This window comes from Patiria miniata, unplaced genomic scaffold (assembly GCF_015706575.1).
Source record: "Patiria miniata isolate m_02_andy unplaced genomic scaffold, ASM1570657v1 HiC_scaffold_13, whole genome shotgun sequence".
In the NCBI taxonomy this organism is placed as follows: domain Eukaryota; kingdom Metazoa; phylum Echinodermata; class Asteroidea; order Valvatida; family Asterinidae; genus Patiria; species Patiria miniata.
In genome coordinates this window covers 10975570-10990149 of record NW_024037051.1, presented here as the reverse complement: position 1 = coordinate 10990149, position 14580 = coordinate 10975570, and the positions used below count along the sequence as shown (strand labels likewise).

At 42.2% G+C, this 14580-nt stretch overlaps 1 protein-coding gene across 7 annotated transcripts in view; it reads right to left on the bottom strand.

Moving 5' to 3' along the window:
* Window positions 1-595: 595 nt before the first annotated feature.
* LOC119721260 (MAGUK p55 subfamily member 7-like) overlaps window positions 596-14580 on the bottom strand; it is a 60037-nt gene continuing 46052 nt past the window's right edge. For all 7 annotated transcript variants that reach the window (XM_038191244.1, XM_038191251.1, XM_038191246.1 and 4 more), the window contains 7 exons: window positions 14247-14320; window positions 13684-13770; window positions 11337-11420; window positions 10401-10481; window positions 4565-4767; window positions 3172-3312; window positions 596-1002 (listed from right to left, as the gene is read on the bottom strand). In XM_038191244.1, the coding sequence (XP_038047172.1) occupies window positions 826-1002; window positions 3172-3312; window positions 4565-4767; window positions 10401-10481; window positions 11337-11420; window positions 13684-13770; window positions 14247-14320 (847 nt within the window). In that variant the 3' untranslated portion in view covers window positions 596-825. The remainder of the gene's footprint in view (window positions 1003-3171; window positions 3313-4564; window positions 4768-10400; window positions 10482-11336; window positions 11421-13683; window positions 13771-14246; window positions 14321-14580) is intronic.

Genomic DNA, 14580 nt, shown 5'->3' with positions numbered 1-14580 from the left:
CATTTGGATGCACAGAGGGTAACATGCTGTGCATGTGCGTATATGTGTAAAATTTTAAGTAAGATAGGGAGGCAAAAGTTTGGCTGACCCAAAAGTTTGGCTGAAATTTCCAACGACAGATTTTTACACATAGGAATACAGCCTATAAGGGCATCGATTGGTGTGTGGCCAAAGCATAGAGCTATATTAAATTACTAGAGCGCTAACTCGTCATTCTGCGCGCGGAGACGCTTTGAAGCCGTCCTGGGCGCAGACATTTTGAATTCATGTGCGTGTTTGTAGAACATAATGAAATTAGATGGATTGAATTTTGAAAGTGTATTCTACATGCAATGCGCAAGTAGAACATATGCAAACAACTTAGGCACGTCATTGACGGTTCAAAAAACGTGATGGCAAAAAGCATCTGCAGCAAAAACGCGCACACGTTGTGCCGTTTGCGTAGAGCAAAATGACACGCTCATTTGCTGATCTTGCATTTCGGTTTTGGACGTATTGGCTTCGATAATGCACCGGTATGGAATACAAACGCAGATATGCAAATAGCCGTACAAAAGCCGTACACAATTTCTAGGTCTCCATAGGTTTGTGCACAAACATGGATGCGCCCAGCAGGCATTACTTTGTACATGAAGTTAGCGCTCTAGTAATTTAATATAGCTCTATGGGCCATAGCCACTCCCCTTTTCCATCAATCATTTACATCTCATACATATTCATGTCCCAGGTCAACAGGTCAGTATCTCACACTATCAGGGATGCAGATATAATTGGGGGATTTATTCCTCATTTTGGAGGATCGGGTCACATGAAGCCAGCTGGAATCTATCTCAACCATGCACTGGGGATCCACTGGGGCTCAACCTCCAGTTTCCTGGTGATGCCCATCAGCTCATTGTACGTTCTCGTCAGTTCATCGCTGACAATGACCGCGTCAAAGTAGTTCTTGTAGAGGGCCTCCATGCGCATGCCCACCTGAATCATGTCCACCATTTCTTCTTCCTGTATAAAGAGATATACGAGAACATCTGCGATAAATTAACCTCCTAAGGAATATACCTCACTGAACATCTGGGAGTAGTTTCAGACAAGTTTGTCCCCCAAATTACCATTGTAACGGGTATCTGTGGCAGGATTCTAAACTCATTCCCCAGAATCTTCCCGCAGTGAAGTTATTACCACTGTTTGCATACTGGTAACTTCATTTCAGTAATACTCCAGGGAAAATGTTAACGATTTCCATAACAACATTAAAGGGAATGTACAACATTTACTTTTGCTGCAATTTTTTGAAATAGATGGATTTGGAGGATTAATATGTTATAGCAAATATTGTTGAACTGACTTGTTTCACGTTTTGAGTTCGTAGATGCTTGGAAAAACCATGAAAACCAATCGTGTTCTTGTAGTCTGGTTCCCTGACCCCACTTTAGATGAAACGGAGCAATCATGACTTTGGGAAATTGTAAGGTCAGACAATCAGTGTAGAAGGCTTGTACCCCTTCACAGGTGTGTAAGCAATTGCAAAGAAAACGCGGAATAACTAATTATGAAAAATTAGGAGCAGTTTTTGAAAAAAAGCCAGTTTTCTCCAACGCTGGTCGGCCGACCAGTGTTGGAAAAATACAATTTTTCTTTAAAATGACAGCACACCAGGAGCCACAATTTTACAGGATGCTTTAGACTGTCATTCCCTAACAATCTAGTGAGGTATTTCGTGATTATTTGATCATTTCGTTTTGTGATGTTTGCAAATGTTGTATCTTCCCTTTAAGTCAACTGTATTTTGCAACTTTGCCGTAGGCTCAGACCCAGAACGGAATAAAGAACTGCTTGTGTCGAAATTTCACTTTTATACAATTAAAGAATATTTTAGAAGCCTGACGTTTGACGCAGGCCTAAAATTTCAATAAGTACAACTTAATCTGAAACCTCTGAAAATCGCACGTTGGATTTTATCTACTGGTTGTTCATGAGCAGATGAGGCTACCCGTACCTGACCGGCCATTTGCTAGCGGGCGGTGCAGTACGTACGTTGGTACCATTGCATATCATCGTGTGCAGCTAGTACACAAAATGCAGCACACACTGTATTACCGTGCGACGCAGTGATTTTTCCATGTCACAGGTCATTGACTAACCTTTAATTCAGCCGGAAAAAGCTCCGATCAGCATTGGCCTAGGTGTTTCTACAGTAGAAACTCTCCATTAACGACTGGTGAAAGAGATTAAACCTACGCTCGCGATCATTTATATGTGTCCTTTTCATCGACTTTTCTTCGAAATTATGATTTAAATAAAATGACATATTCTGGGAAAATCGTTAAAGAAAAAAAGTTTGTTGGGAAAGTCAAAAAGTCAGATTTCCGATTAAAATTGGAAAAGTTTCATCTCTGTGCATTAAGCCCCGTCCACTGCGTGCATGGGCAACAACACGTGCGCCTCTCCAATGCCACACCGCATGTTCCAGCTGCGTGGGTCATATGCAAGAGCACATGTTGGACATTTGTGCGCACGTTTCAGTCATTAAAGGTATAGTCCATCATTTGTAATTTGTGCATTTTGTTCATTTGAAGCAACAAAAGTGCTCAAATTCTAAAGAAGGGTACTGAACAACTAACCTGACGAAGTTTCAGCTCAGCTTCAGCTGTATATTCCGAGAAAAACAGCATTCTAGGATCTCGATTTCAAATAAAAAGTTGCTGAATTATGTTTTGAATTGGGCCTGAATTCAGCATCCGATACACGTTCTTACTGAGCCGATTGCAGCTATGCGATGTCGCGCACTGATCCAACAAATTATAGCAACCGCGCGTGCATGTGCGTCGTGCAAATGCTGGCGCGCGCTTCGCCGAATAACAAAACGAACTACTAATTTGAATTTCCTACGGTGCGTCTTAAGAAGCTCCGTTGGAAAGGCCTTCTTTTGTTGATTTCTTCAAAATGACAGCTTGCCAGAAAGACTAATTTCACAGGGAGTTTAGTCCCCTTACTATCTTTCAACCAAGAATGTTTTTCTACAATAATGATGCCAGTTACTTTTCGGTTAGCTGCAAATGATGGACTATAGCTTTAATCACAGCTGGTCAAAACAATCATAAGGCGGGGCTCATTAGTCAAAACAATCATAAGGCGGGGCTCAAAGGATCGGTCTAGCCTGGCAATACTCACACTGAAGAGTCGGTTGGCATTCTTGTCCTGGCCAACCTTGGACTTGTGGACCTGCCGCGTCTCTCTCAGGACGTCCAGGGGAGGCGGCTTGACGTAGATGATGTACGGTTTCAGGTCGCTGTCTCTCAGCATCTTCAATGCCTGATTGAACGCAGATAGTAACAGTTAATAAGTGAAAGCATGATGTAGACTACAATGCACAAACAGTTATGGTGCTTGCGGGAGAAACACACCCTCTGCGCCCATTCGTTTGTGCACATATTGCACAAACTATGCACGACTTAGTGTATTCTAAATATGCGCAAACCTGTAGCAATGTGTTTATATGTTCCTCCCACTGGTCTTCCCATATAAAGCTACACTATGTGCCTCTGTTGCCATTCTAAGGTCACCTGTCACCAGCTCGTTGCCATTGCGACTGGCTCACACTTTTTTTGTAACACTGTTTCATGTATGAGAGTGATGCAACTATTTGAGGGCAATAATGCACTGTGCAGACGAGCATCCAGCAGCCATAATATTTTTTCTAGCTTCGGAAAGAAAATGTAATTCCGTACAAGTCCTCAAAAGTCCATCACATGTCCTCCTGTCTCAATTCAAGTCACAAGCTGTTCAACTTGTAACCAAAGAATTGTGTTGTTTATCACCTGCTACTTATGACTGGGCTTGCAAAGGACATATAATTTAATTTTGACCATAATTGTGATTGACTTGACTACAATGCTGTCCAATAGGTCTTATCCATGGGGAAGCCATTTTTGATCATGTTTCCCGAATTTTATTTACACATATGCAATTTTGTCGAGCGATGTCGCATATATTTATATATACGCACAAATCAATGAGCGTGTTTATATTTACGCGACAGAGTTGTGCGACTTATCGTGTTAGTAAATCGCGCAACATATCGTGTGTTTTGTTCGTTCACATGCGCGCGTGTGACACTGCTGCGCGGCACAGTCGTTGCGACAAAATCACGTATAACCTTGTAAACTGTCGAATGGTATGGTGCCAGACTATTTATGCATTCCAAGCCACACTTGCAATTGTTTTTTAATTACACATTTTAAATTATTCCGTAGAGCAGACTGGCATTCATTTGTAATTAAATTTATTTCATTACTTTTACTTCTATTCACAAGTTCTAAAAATGAAGATGTTAACTCGCTTTCAATTTAATATGGACAACCTGTGAAAAAAGCCTATTTTGAGATCAGCCATGGCACAGATTGGTCAAGGTTCAAACCGTCACTTTGATGTCCAAACATAACCTTATTCCTCGTTTTGACAGGGTGGGACACGACAATGTCAAAACAAAGTATGGGTCAAAATAATGTCCAAACACATCAAAAGTATTCCTCATTTTGCCAGAGTGGGAGACAACAAACCCTACCTGTGGATGTACATTAACGATGCAGACTTTGCCAGCTTTGGACACTCTCTTGATAGTCTCAATGCTTGTGCCATACAGGTTTCCCTTATACTCCCCGTACTCCAGGAAGCGATTGCCTCGAATGGCCTCCTCCATGGTGGATCTGTCTATGTAGTAATACTCCTTCCCGTCTTCCTCCGCCCACTTTTTGGGTCTTGAGGTATCTGCAAACAAGTGGATTGTCGTGGTAATGATGGTTTTTCTAAGGAATAGGCAAGCCTAGTCAAGCTGGTCCTAGAGTTTTCAAAATTCTATTTAATTGATGCTGACTGGCTATTCACTGGAAGTCTTTTTATGCATCTAGTGGGCTGGATTTAGCCCATTCATTGGTATTTAAAGCTATAGTCCATCATTTGCAGCCATCCGAAAAGCAACTGGCATAATTATTGTTGAAAAACATACTTGGTTGAAAGATAGTAAGGGGACTAAGGCGAGGCGTCATAAATAAATTAACCGTTCGCACGCGTGCGCACGCGTGCGCACGCGTTCCTTCCCGTTCTGAACGGCCCCCGTTCCTTCCCGTGCCGAACGGCTTTTAGAACGCGTTCCGTAGATCGTGCTTGGGCAAGCTTCACTGAGGGGGTATTGTTATGTTAATCAACCGTTCCTTTGCGTGCGAGAACGGGAGCAGCACAACAAAGATGCGAAGAACAACTATGTGTATATACTTGTACAGAAAAAAAATCCGTTTTGGTTTGGAATTTAAATCAGATTTGGAATTTGAAAACCCGATATCGGAGCAAGCATTAAATAAAAAAAACATTTCAGAGTTTAGACAGCACGAGCAGGTATGAGGAGTTTGATAAGATTTATGCCTTTTTATCCTTAAATATCGTTGTCTGCCGCTGGGCGGGGCGAAAAAAAAAGTATGTATGGTCTAGGTTATATTAAAAATGCGGAGATTGGAAGGGTTAAAAAAATATTTGGTGGGCGGCTACATGCTCAGAATAAAAGCAATAACATCATTGTCGGCCGCAGGGCGGGGCGAAAAAAATGTATGGTCCATGCAGGTTCTATTAGAAAATGCGGAGATCGGAAGAGTGAATAAAAAAAATTCGTGAGCTACATACTCAGAACTATCTTATTGGTGGTAAATTTCGCCTTCATAGCATAACGATCTGCCCAGCTAGCTGTTGCACTGTGTGATACTATCGACAAATTCCCACGCTGTTCTTACTTGGCAAGGAGCCAAACTTGTTATCGTCCGCGCCCAGAAGATCCTCTCGAATTGCCAACGGCTGTTTACTGTGCCTACTGTCGACTGATGCTGAGCGGCATCTAGGGGATCGCGGGATTTCACCCTGCTCCGAACAACATCTTCGACAAGGCCATCCCATTTTGCATTAACCCACTTGATAGTAATTTTGTTGGTCGACATCTTTGCAGGAATGTAGAAAGCGTCTGGACTCGAGAAAGTTTTCTTTCAAATAAAGACAGGGACAGGTTTTCAGAGGACGCCAAGGAAATGACGCTTTGCTTCGAACCAAATCACAAGGCGTTACCGCGCTATTCATAACCCAAGACGAACCAAATCACAAGGCGTTACCGCGCTATTCATAGCCCAAGACGAACCAAATCACAAGGCGTTACCGCGACAATGCATAGCTCTAAATGTCATTGTGAAGGTTGTGTGATGATTCCGCGAGTAGGGGGGGTTTGGGTTTCTTTTGAATCTGGCTAATTGCTAGCACGCATCACTTGTTACCCTGGAGAATACATGTACCCTGGCAGGGAAAAGAAGATTAACACCTTTGCATGTTTGTATGTACATGTACATTTGTTGCGTGAACATTCATGTACGCCTGCAAATAATAGTTCCCGAGTGAGTTCTTTTTTTAAGTATGAGTTCACTACTTCGAGTATGAATATGAAGATATTGTGAATGAATATTAAATATGCCAAAAAGTCGTCTATTTTACTATTACTATAATTGTTATTTTTTATTATTATTATTGTGACGGTCAGAACAGTTGGGGGGGGGGGGGGGTTCACCCTCTCGATCCGCGTCTGGCATAGCACTTAACTACTGAAACAGAAGCAGATCTTTACTTCTTCGCGTTGTACATGGTAACATGAGCACGCGCTGTCTTTATTAAACCCAATGTTTTGCTTTTTTTAAGTTGCCAAAAAAGAGAGCTGGCATGTGCATTCCTCGTTTACAGGTAGATGGTAGATGATAGATGATAATTTAAGGTCGAATATTCAATGTTTCAATATGCAAGAAACCCACGACAGACTGTCCTTTGTACTCCACTCTTAGTTTATTTCTTGATGGCCCTGACCCCCCTGTTACCAAGCAGACGAGATGCAGTCTTTGTTCCAAGTTATTGCCAACGCGTGGCTCTGTTGATAGGTCAATTCATGTCTTAGTGGTCGGGTATATTGTTCAGTGTTTTGGCAAGTTTTCCCTCACCCAAGCCGTCTACAAACAACCCGGGACATTTCATGACGTTCACGGAAGCTCTCCACTCCCGCAGTATTCCTCCATGTGAGAACCTACCCCTCTTTCGTCAGAAGGGATTGGGAAGGTGCCAAGTTTCTTCTTGCAAGTACGTCTTCACGAGCAAGAAGGACAAGGACGATCATCGCATAAGGAACCATCCCAGACATCACTGTTCTTAAGACCCGTATTTTGTTCGTCATTTTAAATCGTTACAGTTTTCACAAAGGGACGAATTTGGCAAAATATTCACTTTTTCCAATTTCATTTTTTTCCGTCAAAATTGATTAATTTAATCGATACCACCAAATTAGTGAAGATTTGTTTCGTCGAAATCTATAAAAGTGCTCTAATTGTTATATTATTATATACATGTATAACGGAAGTGATTTTATGTGCAAAAAATGTCAGTGTGCGTATACATCAAGATGTCATGCACCGACCTAGTAATTTAAAGAGGATCTATAAACCAAAAAGATTAATTTAGGCAGCCTGCCGCATGCATGACGTACTGCATGTTTAGGAAGCCCCTCCAGGCGTTTTACATGAAGTATAATTTTTGAAGGTACTGTACCCCCAAAGACAACGAAGCCGTAAAATAGTTTGTTTCAAATTAGAGTCCAGCTTCAAAATAGCGTCGGTCGGTAGGAAAGTTGTGTTTGAATATGCTGCTGGTCATGCCTCGGTCGAAGTGCATTTATACATGTGTATATAAATGTGCCGCATAGCCACCAACATTGCCCGCTATAAGAATTGCATATACATGCTTTCATTTCAGACATTTATTTTAGACGCATTATACCATGATACTCACTGGAAATGGTGGAAACTTTGAAAGCCAGCACAATCACGTGCAAAGTGAAACACCAGCGTGATTCGAATAACAATGTGGTCGGCGTGCGTAAAATGCACAGTACTTTCCACTCATAGTCCACCCATGGTCCACCCAAGCCCCCTGCGTGCTCTGTCGAGGTTGGTCCGCTACAAACACAAGCATTTAATTCTCAATATATATTCGCGACTTCGGAAAATGTCTTTCTGGAAAAAAGTTCTGATTGTTTTCAATGCTGTTGGTGACATGTTGATGCTGCCGAAGTTCCGACGTACCATGCATGCACCTTCTGTCATTATCATTATACGGCGGTACGGCCGGTGGGAACCATGCCATTTTGTACTGACCATGCTACACTACTGCATGGCCATGCGCGATTGCGAGTACAATGTACATGCCCGTGTATATGCATGGCGGCCTGTCAGCACGCCGGCGAACACAATCCTGTACATGTACATGTATATGTAGGCCTATACACAGTGCAGTTAAATAATTGTGAGGGTCTATTACTTATTAGTATTAGATTTCAGTTTTGTTTGATATTATTTTAATTTTGTTTTGACGTACAAAGGCCACGCAGCGAAACATTTCAAGAAAATGATACATGAAACAGCCGTTTTGCACGACTTGGGACTTCCCCCTGAGCACGCAATTCCCACGTTTTATAAACAGTCAGCCCCCGGGCTAGCATTGCATACTACATAGCATGTAAATGCAAGAGGCATGAGACGGGTTACACGACGTACAGCAGGGGGCCCGTTCGCACGCGGGAGGACGGTGCAGCGCATGAACCTCGCACCTTGCACGACGATGATCAGTTGGTGGCAGGAATTACTGAGACTTCAACAAGAGACAACCATGCCTGACCTTTAAGATATTCCTGGGCAATTTAAAAGCCAGAAACCTGGGCGTAATTCGTTAAATTTTACCACGGAATCTACTGAAAAACGCGTTTGCAGTTCAGAAATGAAAACAGACGAAGAAGATAAAGTCGTTTTAAAATAAAAATTGAGAAAACCAGACATATTACACTAGATCGTATCCAACCCAAAAAATAATTGAGACGTTTAACACTTATTTTATGTAAAACAAAGTGCGAGTATTCTTCTTCTTTTTTGGGGGTACAGGCACGGAAATGTAAATTAGCAGGTACGGTACTGCATATAATGTTCACAAAAACAAGTTTAAACATTGTAAAAAGTTTGCTGACTGATGTTATAAACTGGCCTTGTACACACGATCAGCGAATTATAAATCGAATATTCAAGGTTTTTACATACTGATAGTAAAGTTTGCAAAGGACTGCTATCCCGGTTCAAGTTTCCCGTATTTTTATACGTCCCCCCTGTACTGTACGGGCTAGCCTGTAGCGACGAGAAAGTTTGTCGGATACTTTTAGTGCCGATGAGCTCTTCGTGTGTGCACAGACCGTGACTGGCCTTTTGTTGTATAAGAACGCGTTCTGAACGGGATGCCGTGAGCACGCGTGCGAACGGGAGGTAGATGTAACAAAAGGCCCCGTTCCTAGCGTGCGCACGCGTTCGAACGGTTAATTTATTTATGACGCCTCGCCTAAACTCCCTATGAAATTATTCTTTCTGGCAAGCTGTCATTTTGAAGTAGTCAACGAAAGAAGGCCTTTCCAATGGTGCGTCTTAAGACGCACCGTAGGAAAATTTAAATTAGTAGTTCGTTTTGTTATTCGGCGAAGCGCGCGCAAGCATTGGCACGATGCACACGCGCGCGCGGTTGCTATAATTCGTCAGATCAGTGCGCAGCATCGCGTATAGCTGCATTCGGCTCAGTGAGAATGCGTCTCAGACGCTGAATTCAGACCCAATTCTAAACATGATTCAGCAACTTTTGACTTGAAATTGAGATCCTAGAATGCTGTTTTTCTCGGAATATACAGCTGAAGCTGAGCTGAAACTTCATCAGGTTAGTTGTTCAGTATCCTTCATTAGATTTTGAACACTTTTGTTGCTTCAAACGAACAAAATGCACAAATTACAAATGATGGACTATATCTTTAAGGGTAATCCTATATGACAGGACTACCTGGCTCACAACTGACAGTCAGTGAGTGAGTGAATCAGTCAGTAAAGCTTGCCGCACACCTCTCCAATATTACCCGTTCACAGGATCACCGGAACGTTGGTTTTTTTCCAGCATTGCGGAGACAGCAAAGTTACACGCACACATGCTCGTCTCGTGACCAGTCACATGATGACAAAATGTCAGCCGTCAATTTTGAATCATGTGACTTCCTTTGTGAATCTGATTGGTTAACATACATTTGTAAATATCGCGTCCAGTGAAATCCGGATGCTGCCCGCACACCTTTCCGGTGACATAGGATTCGGTGAAATTGGATGCGAGAAAAATCAAACATGTTTGATTTAATACGGTCATTGTACATCCATTGTACGGTGAGATAGGTGTGATTTTTCAGTGCACACCTCTGCAATCTGTGAACCGATAAAATCGGAAAGGCATGCAGGGGGCTTTAGTCAGTTTGTGCTTACGGGGAATAGCAGCCTGGTAGTGATCTGGGTTGGTGGCTATAATTCGTCTTTTCAGTTCGTTCCGACCGACTCCTGGTGGTCCTGCAGAAAATAAAGCATAAATAATACCAAAAAGTGAAACAAACAAGATGAAATTTAGTCAACTTTAGATCAAACAAAGGATCACCCCTTAAGTCGCAATGATCGCAAAATTAGTAATGCTGCAAACCTGGGAATTGGCAATCTGGAATTAGAATGCTGTTCCAGTCAATATCCTTTCTTATTATTTATTTCTGGTAACAAAACCTCAAAAGCGCCCTAGGCACTGTAGCTCGCAAGCATAACAAAAACATGTAGAGAGGAGGCAATGAGAAGCAATGATATTTTTAGAGGTGGGAGGAAAACCCCAGCAGAATGTTTGAGGGAAAACCCACGGAATCAGGTAGGGACTGAAAACCAAATCCACATGTTGGCCCAGGCGGGATTCGAACCCAGGTCACAGCAGTGGAAGGCGAGGACAGTACTGCTATGCCAAACTCCCCCGACAACAATAATTGATAAATCAATTATATACCATTAACAAAACAAAAAAAAACAATTTAACCGTTTTTCTTTTTCTATCATTCAAGAGGCAGCACATTGTGCTGCCAAGCAAACAGGTATGCTGTTACTCACAGGTAACCAGCCAGAATGCAGTGTGATGCATTGCTTCTAAACGACTGGCTCCCGGCATAGTTTTACTTTTAAATTTATATTAATTGGTACTGAAAAATGTATGTGAGGATGAAAATAAAATAACATCAGTAAGTATCTCAAGACTGTCAAACCTCGGTGTTGAGACTGTCAAACCTCGGTGTTGATACTAACAAGACTGTCAAACCTCGGTGTTGATACTAACAAAATACTGATATGTCTTTGTTCATGACAATGAGGACTTTTGATGGTCCCAAGACTTACCTACAAGAACAATTGGTCGTGGATGTTCCGTGGCAACATATGGGATCACTTCCTCGTACGTCATGATCTCATGATGGGAAAACTCTGATGATTTTGACAGGGAGAAAAAACAAGCAACGCAATTTAATATGAAAGTACATGTATCAGGGTTCGACTTTAAGTTTTTTCTCACTAGCCAGCCGGGCTACTGAAACAGACTCTTAACTAGCCAGCACCCAGCGGGCATTTTCACTAGCCTGCATGTTTTTCTTTTATAGAGTGTCTCATAAACAACAATGTGCATACATGTAAAACATGTATCCAGAGGCAATCTTGTCAGTGCTTTTAATTAATAAACAGATCTAATAATTCAACCCTAAACAGTTAATAAAATTACTAATTAGACACAAAGTGATACAGGTGTGCTTTCTGAATTTAATGACTTATTTCCTCCTGCCCTTTCATCTTTGCCGTAGCCCAATAATTTTGGACTCGCCAACCGGGCTACTTAGGAATAGTTTGGCTAGCCCACCGCCGTTTTGACTAGCATTTGGCTAGCGGGCTACCGCTTAACCCTAAAAAGGCCGGGTTATTTTGACCTTCTCTCAGCCTGGGGGGGGGGGGGGGATTCCGCGCCCTCCCCCCAAGATGTCGGCCATCGAGCGACGAAAATTTTTGAAACTCGGTACATGCATAGAGCAACTCATCATGGACATACCCAAGAAATTTCATGACTAAAGGTCAAAGGGTTTTGGAATTACGGCTAATTAATTATTCATATGTACGAATGGTAATTCTGCTCTGTGTACACGACGTATATGGGAAAAATTAGTTTTCCCGGCGCATAGCGCCAGAAAAGAAAAAAGTCATAACAGCTTGGGTCGCGAAAAAAAATTTTTCAAGGCTATCGCGGAAAAAGTCGAGGGGGGGGGGCAGATTCCGCCCCCTCCCCCGGCTCTTTTAGGGTTAAGTTGAACCCAGTATGTATACACATAAGTGAACAAATAAATGGACTCTGTGCGGAAGTACCCTTCAACAGACAGTATTTTTGCCATTCACAGTTGAAAAATTAGCACTGCGTAGTCCGCAGATACATGCTTGAGAGCCACGGTATCCTTCTCAGCATTTGCGCAAGGCCTAAATATATATCGTTAAAAACACATTGACTGAAAATGAGGCCCTCCCAAGTAAAAAAATGAGACCCTCCCAAGTCCAAAATAATGAGGTCCTCCTCATTCAAATAATGAGGCCATCCCAAGACAAATAATGAGGCCCTCCCACGTCAAAAACATAAGGCCCTCCTAAGTCCCAAAAAATGGGGCCCTCCTAAGTCCCAAAAAATGGGGCCCTCCTCAGTCCCAAAAAATGGGGCCCTCCTAAGTCCAAAAAATGAGGCCCTCCTAAGTCCACTGAGGCCCTCCCAAGTAAAAATAAATTAGGCCATTCTAAGTCCAAAAAATGAGGCCCTCCTATGTCCAAAAAGTGAGGCTCTCCTCTGTAAAAAAGAAAAAAAAGAAAGGCCCTCGTCCGAAAAATGAGGCCGTTCCAAGTCAAAAAGATTAGGCCCTCCTAAGTCCAAAAAAAGGAGGGCCCTCCCAAGTCCAAAACGTGAGGCCCACCTAAGTCCCAAAAATTAGGCCCTCCTTAGTCAAAAAAATTGAGGGCCTCCTAGGTCCAAAAACATGAGGCCCTCCTAATACAAAAATGCTGCCCTCCTATGTCAAAAGAGTGAGGCCCTTCTAAGTCAAAAATTGAGACACTCCTGTCTCACATAAATTGGAGGCCCAATTTAAAAGAACGAGGCCCTCCTATTTCACATAATGAGGCCCTCCTAAGTCAAGTAATGAGGCCCTCCTACGTCAAATAATGAGGCCCTCCTACGTCAAATAATGAGGCCCTCCTACGTCAAATAATGAGGCCCTCCTACATCAAATAATGAGGCCTTCATAAGTCAAATAATGAGGCCCTCCTACGTCAAATAATGAGGCCCTCCTACGTCAAATAATGAGGCCCTCCTACGTCAAATAATGAGGCCCTCCTACGTCAAATAATGAGGCCCTCCTACGTCAAATAATGAGGCCCTCCTACGTCAAATAATGAGGCCCTCCTACGTCAAATAATGAGGCCCTCCTACGTCAAATAATGAGGCCTTCATAAGTCATTTATGCAATTGCTGTGCGTGCACTAGCTGGATTTGCACATGTATAGAAGGAAACACACACAACTTAGTTTCTTCTGAACGTGCATATTCCTTTATCAGGGAATCCTTAACTCTCCCTTTGTAACCATTGAGGGGGTACTTGTGCACATACTCCTTTGACCATTGACATCTTGACAATTTCCAGAACCAACTTCTACTCCTACATACCGTCACTTTTTCTGGCTTGGTACATGATCTTCTTGATTTTCCGTTTGCTGCCACGGAGGCCGCCACTTCGCGTGGAAATTCTCAGTGCTGTGAATTCAAAAAAAAAGGAAGAAAGTTCACTCTTGAACGTACATTTTCATGTCACAAAAACAACAAATTAAAAGGATTTCAGAGAATCGTTACACAATAAACTAATACATTAGGCCCTGTCCACAGTGTTTTGACCAATCACAGCCGTGATTAATGTCTATTGTACAGTCTGACATGTGCATGTGCATATGACGCATGCGGCTGAAACATGCAGTGTGGCATTGGAGTGGTGCACGTTTTATTGCTCGCATGCTCAGTGGGTAGGGCTGTTATGGATCAGTCTATTGTTCCAGGTTTTATAAATAAACACTGATCACAAAAACAGATGAATGTGATTTCCATGACTTTTTGATGAGCTGGGTTCGTAAGTGAAGGATATAACAAAATATCTCTTTTATCATCCAAATATAAATCTGTCATGGAAAGTGAATTAGAAAATTGTACGGGCACCTCAAAATAATTGTTTAACTTACAACTCCTCTGATACGCCAACTCTGTTGATCGGTTGCCAAATGGGGTGGTAGGGCACTTGTTTAGGGCCTGCCGTCTACAGATACACAAAAAAATTGAAAATACAAGTGATGAAATTCAAATTTGAAACATTAACTTTTAATGTCAAACTACTGAAGTTGGACTTGAATCAAGGCTTGCTTTCAAGTAAGACACAAAGCTTGAATGAGACTAGCTCTCAAAGATTGGAGACTTGAATTGAGACTAGCTCTTAAAGATTTGAGACTTGAATTTCATGGAGACTGTAAGCAGTAAGCAAAGCAACAGGCTTGCCTACCTCAAGAGGGAAAAAATTGC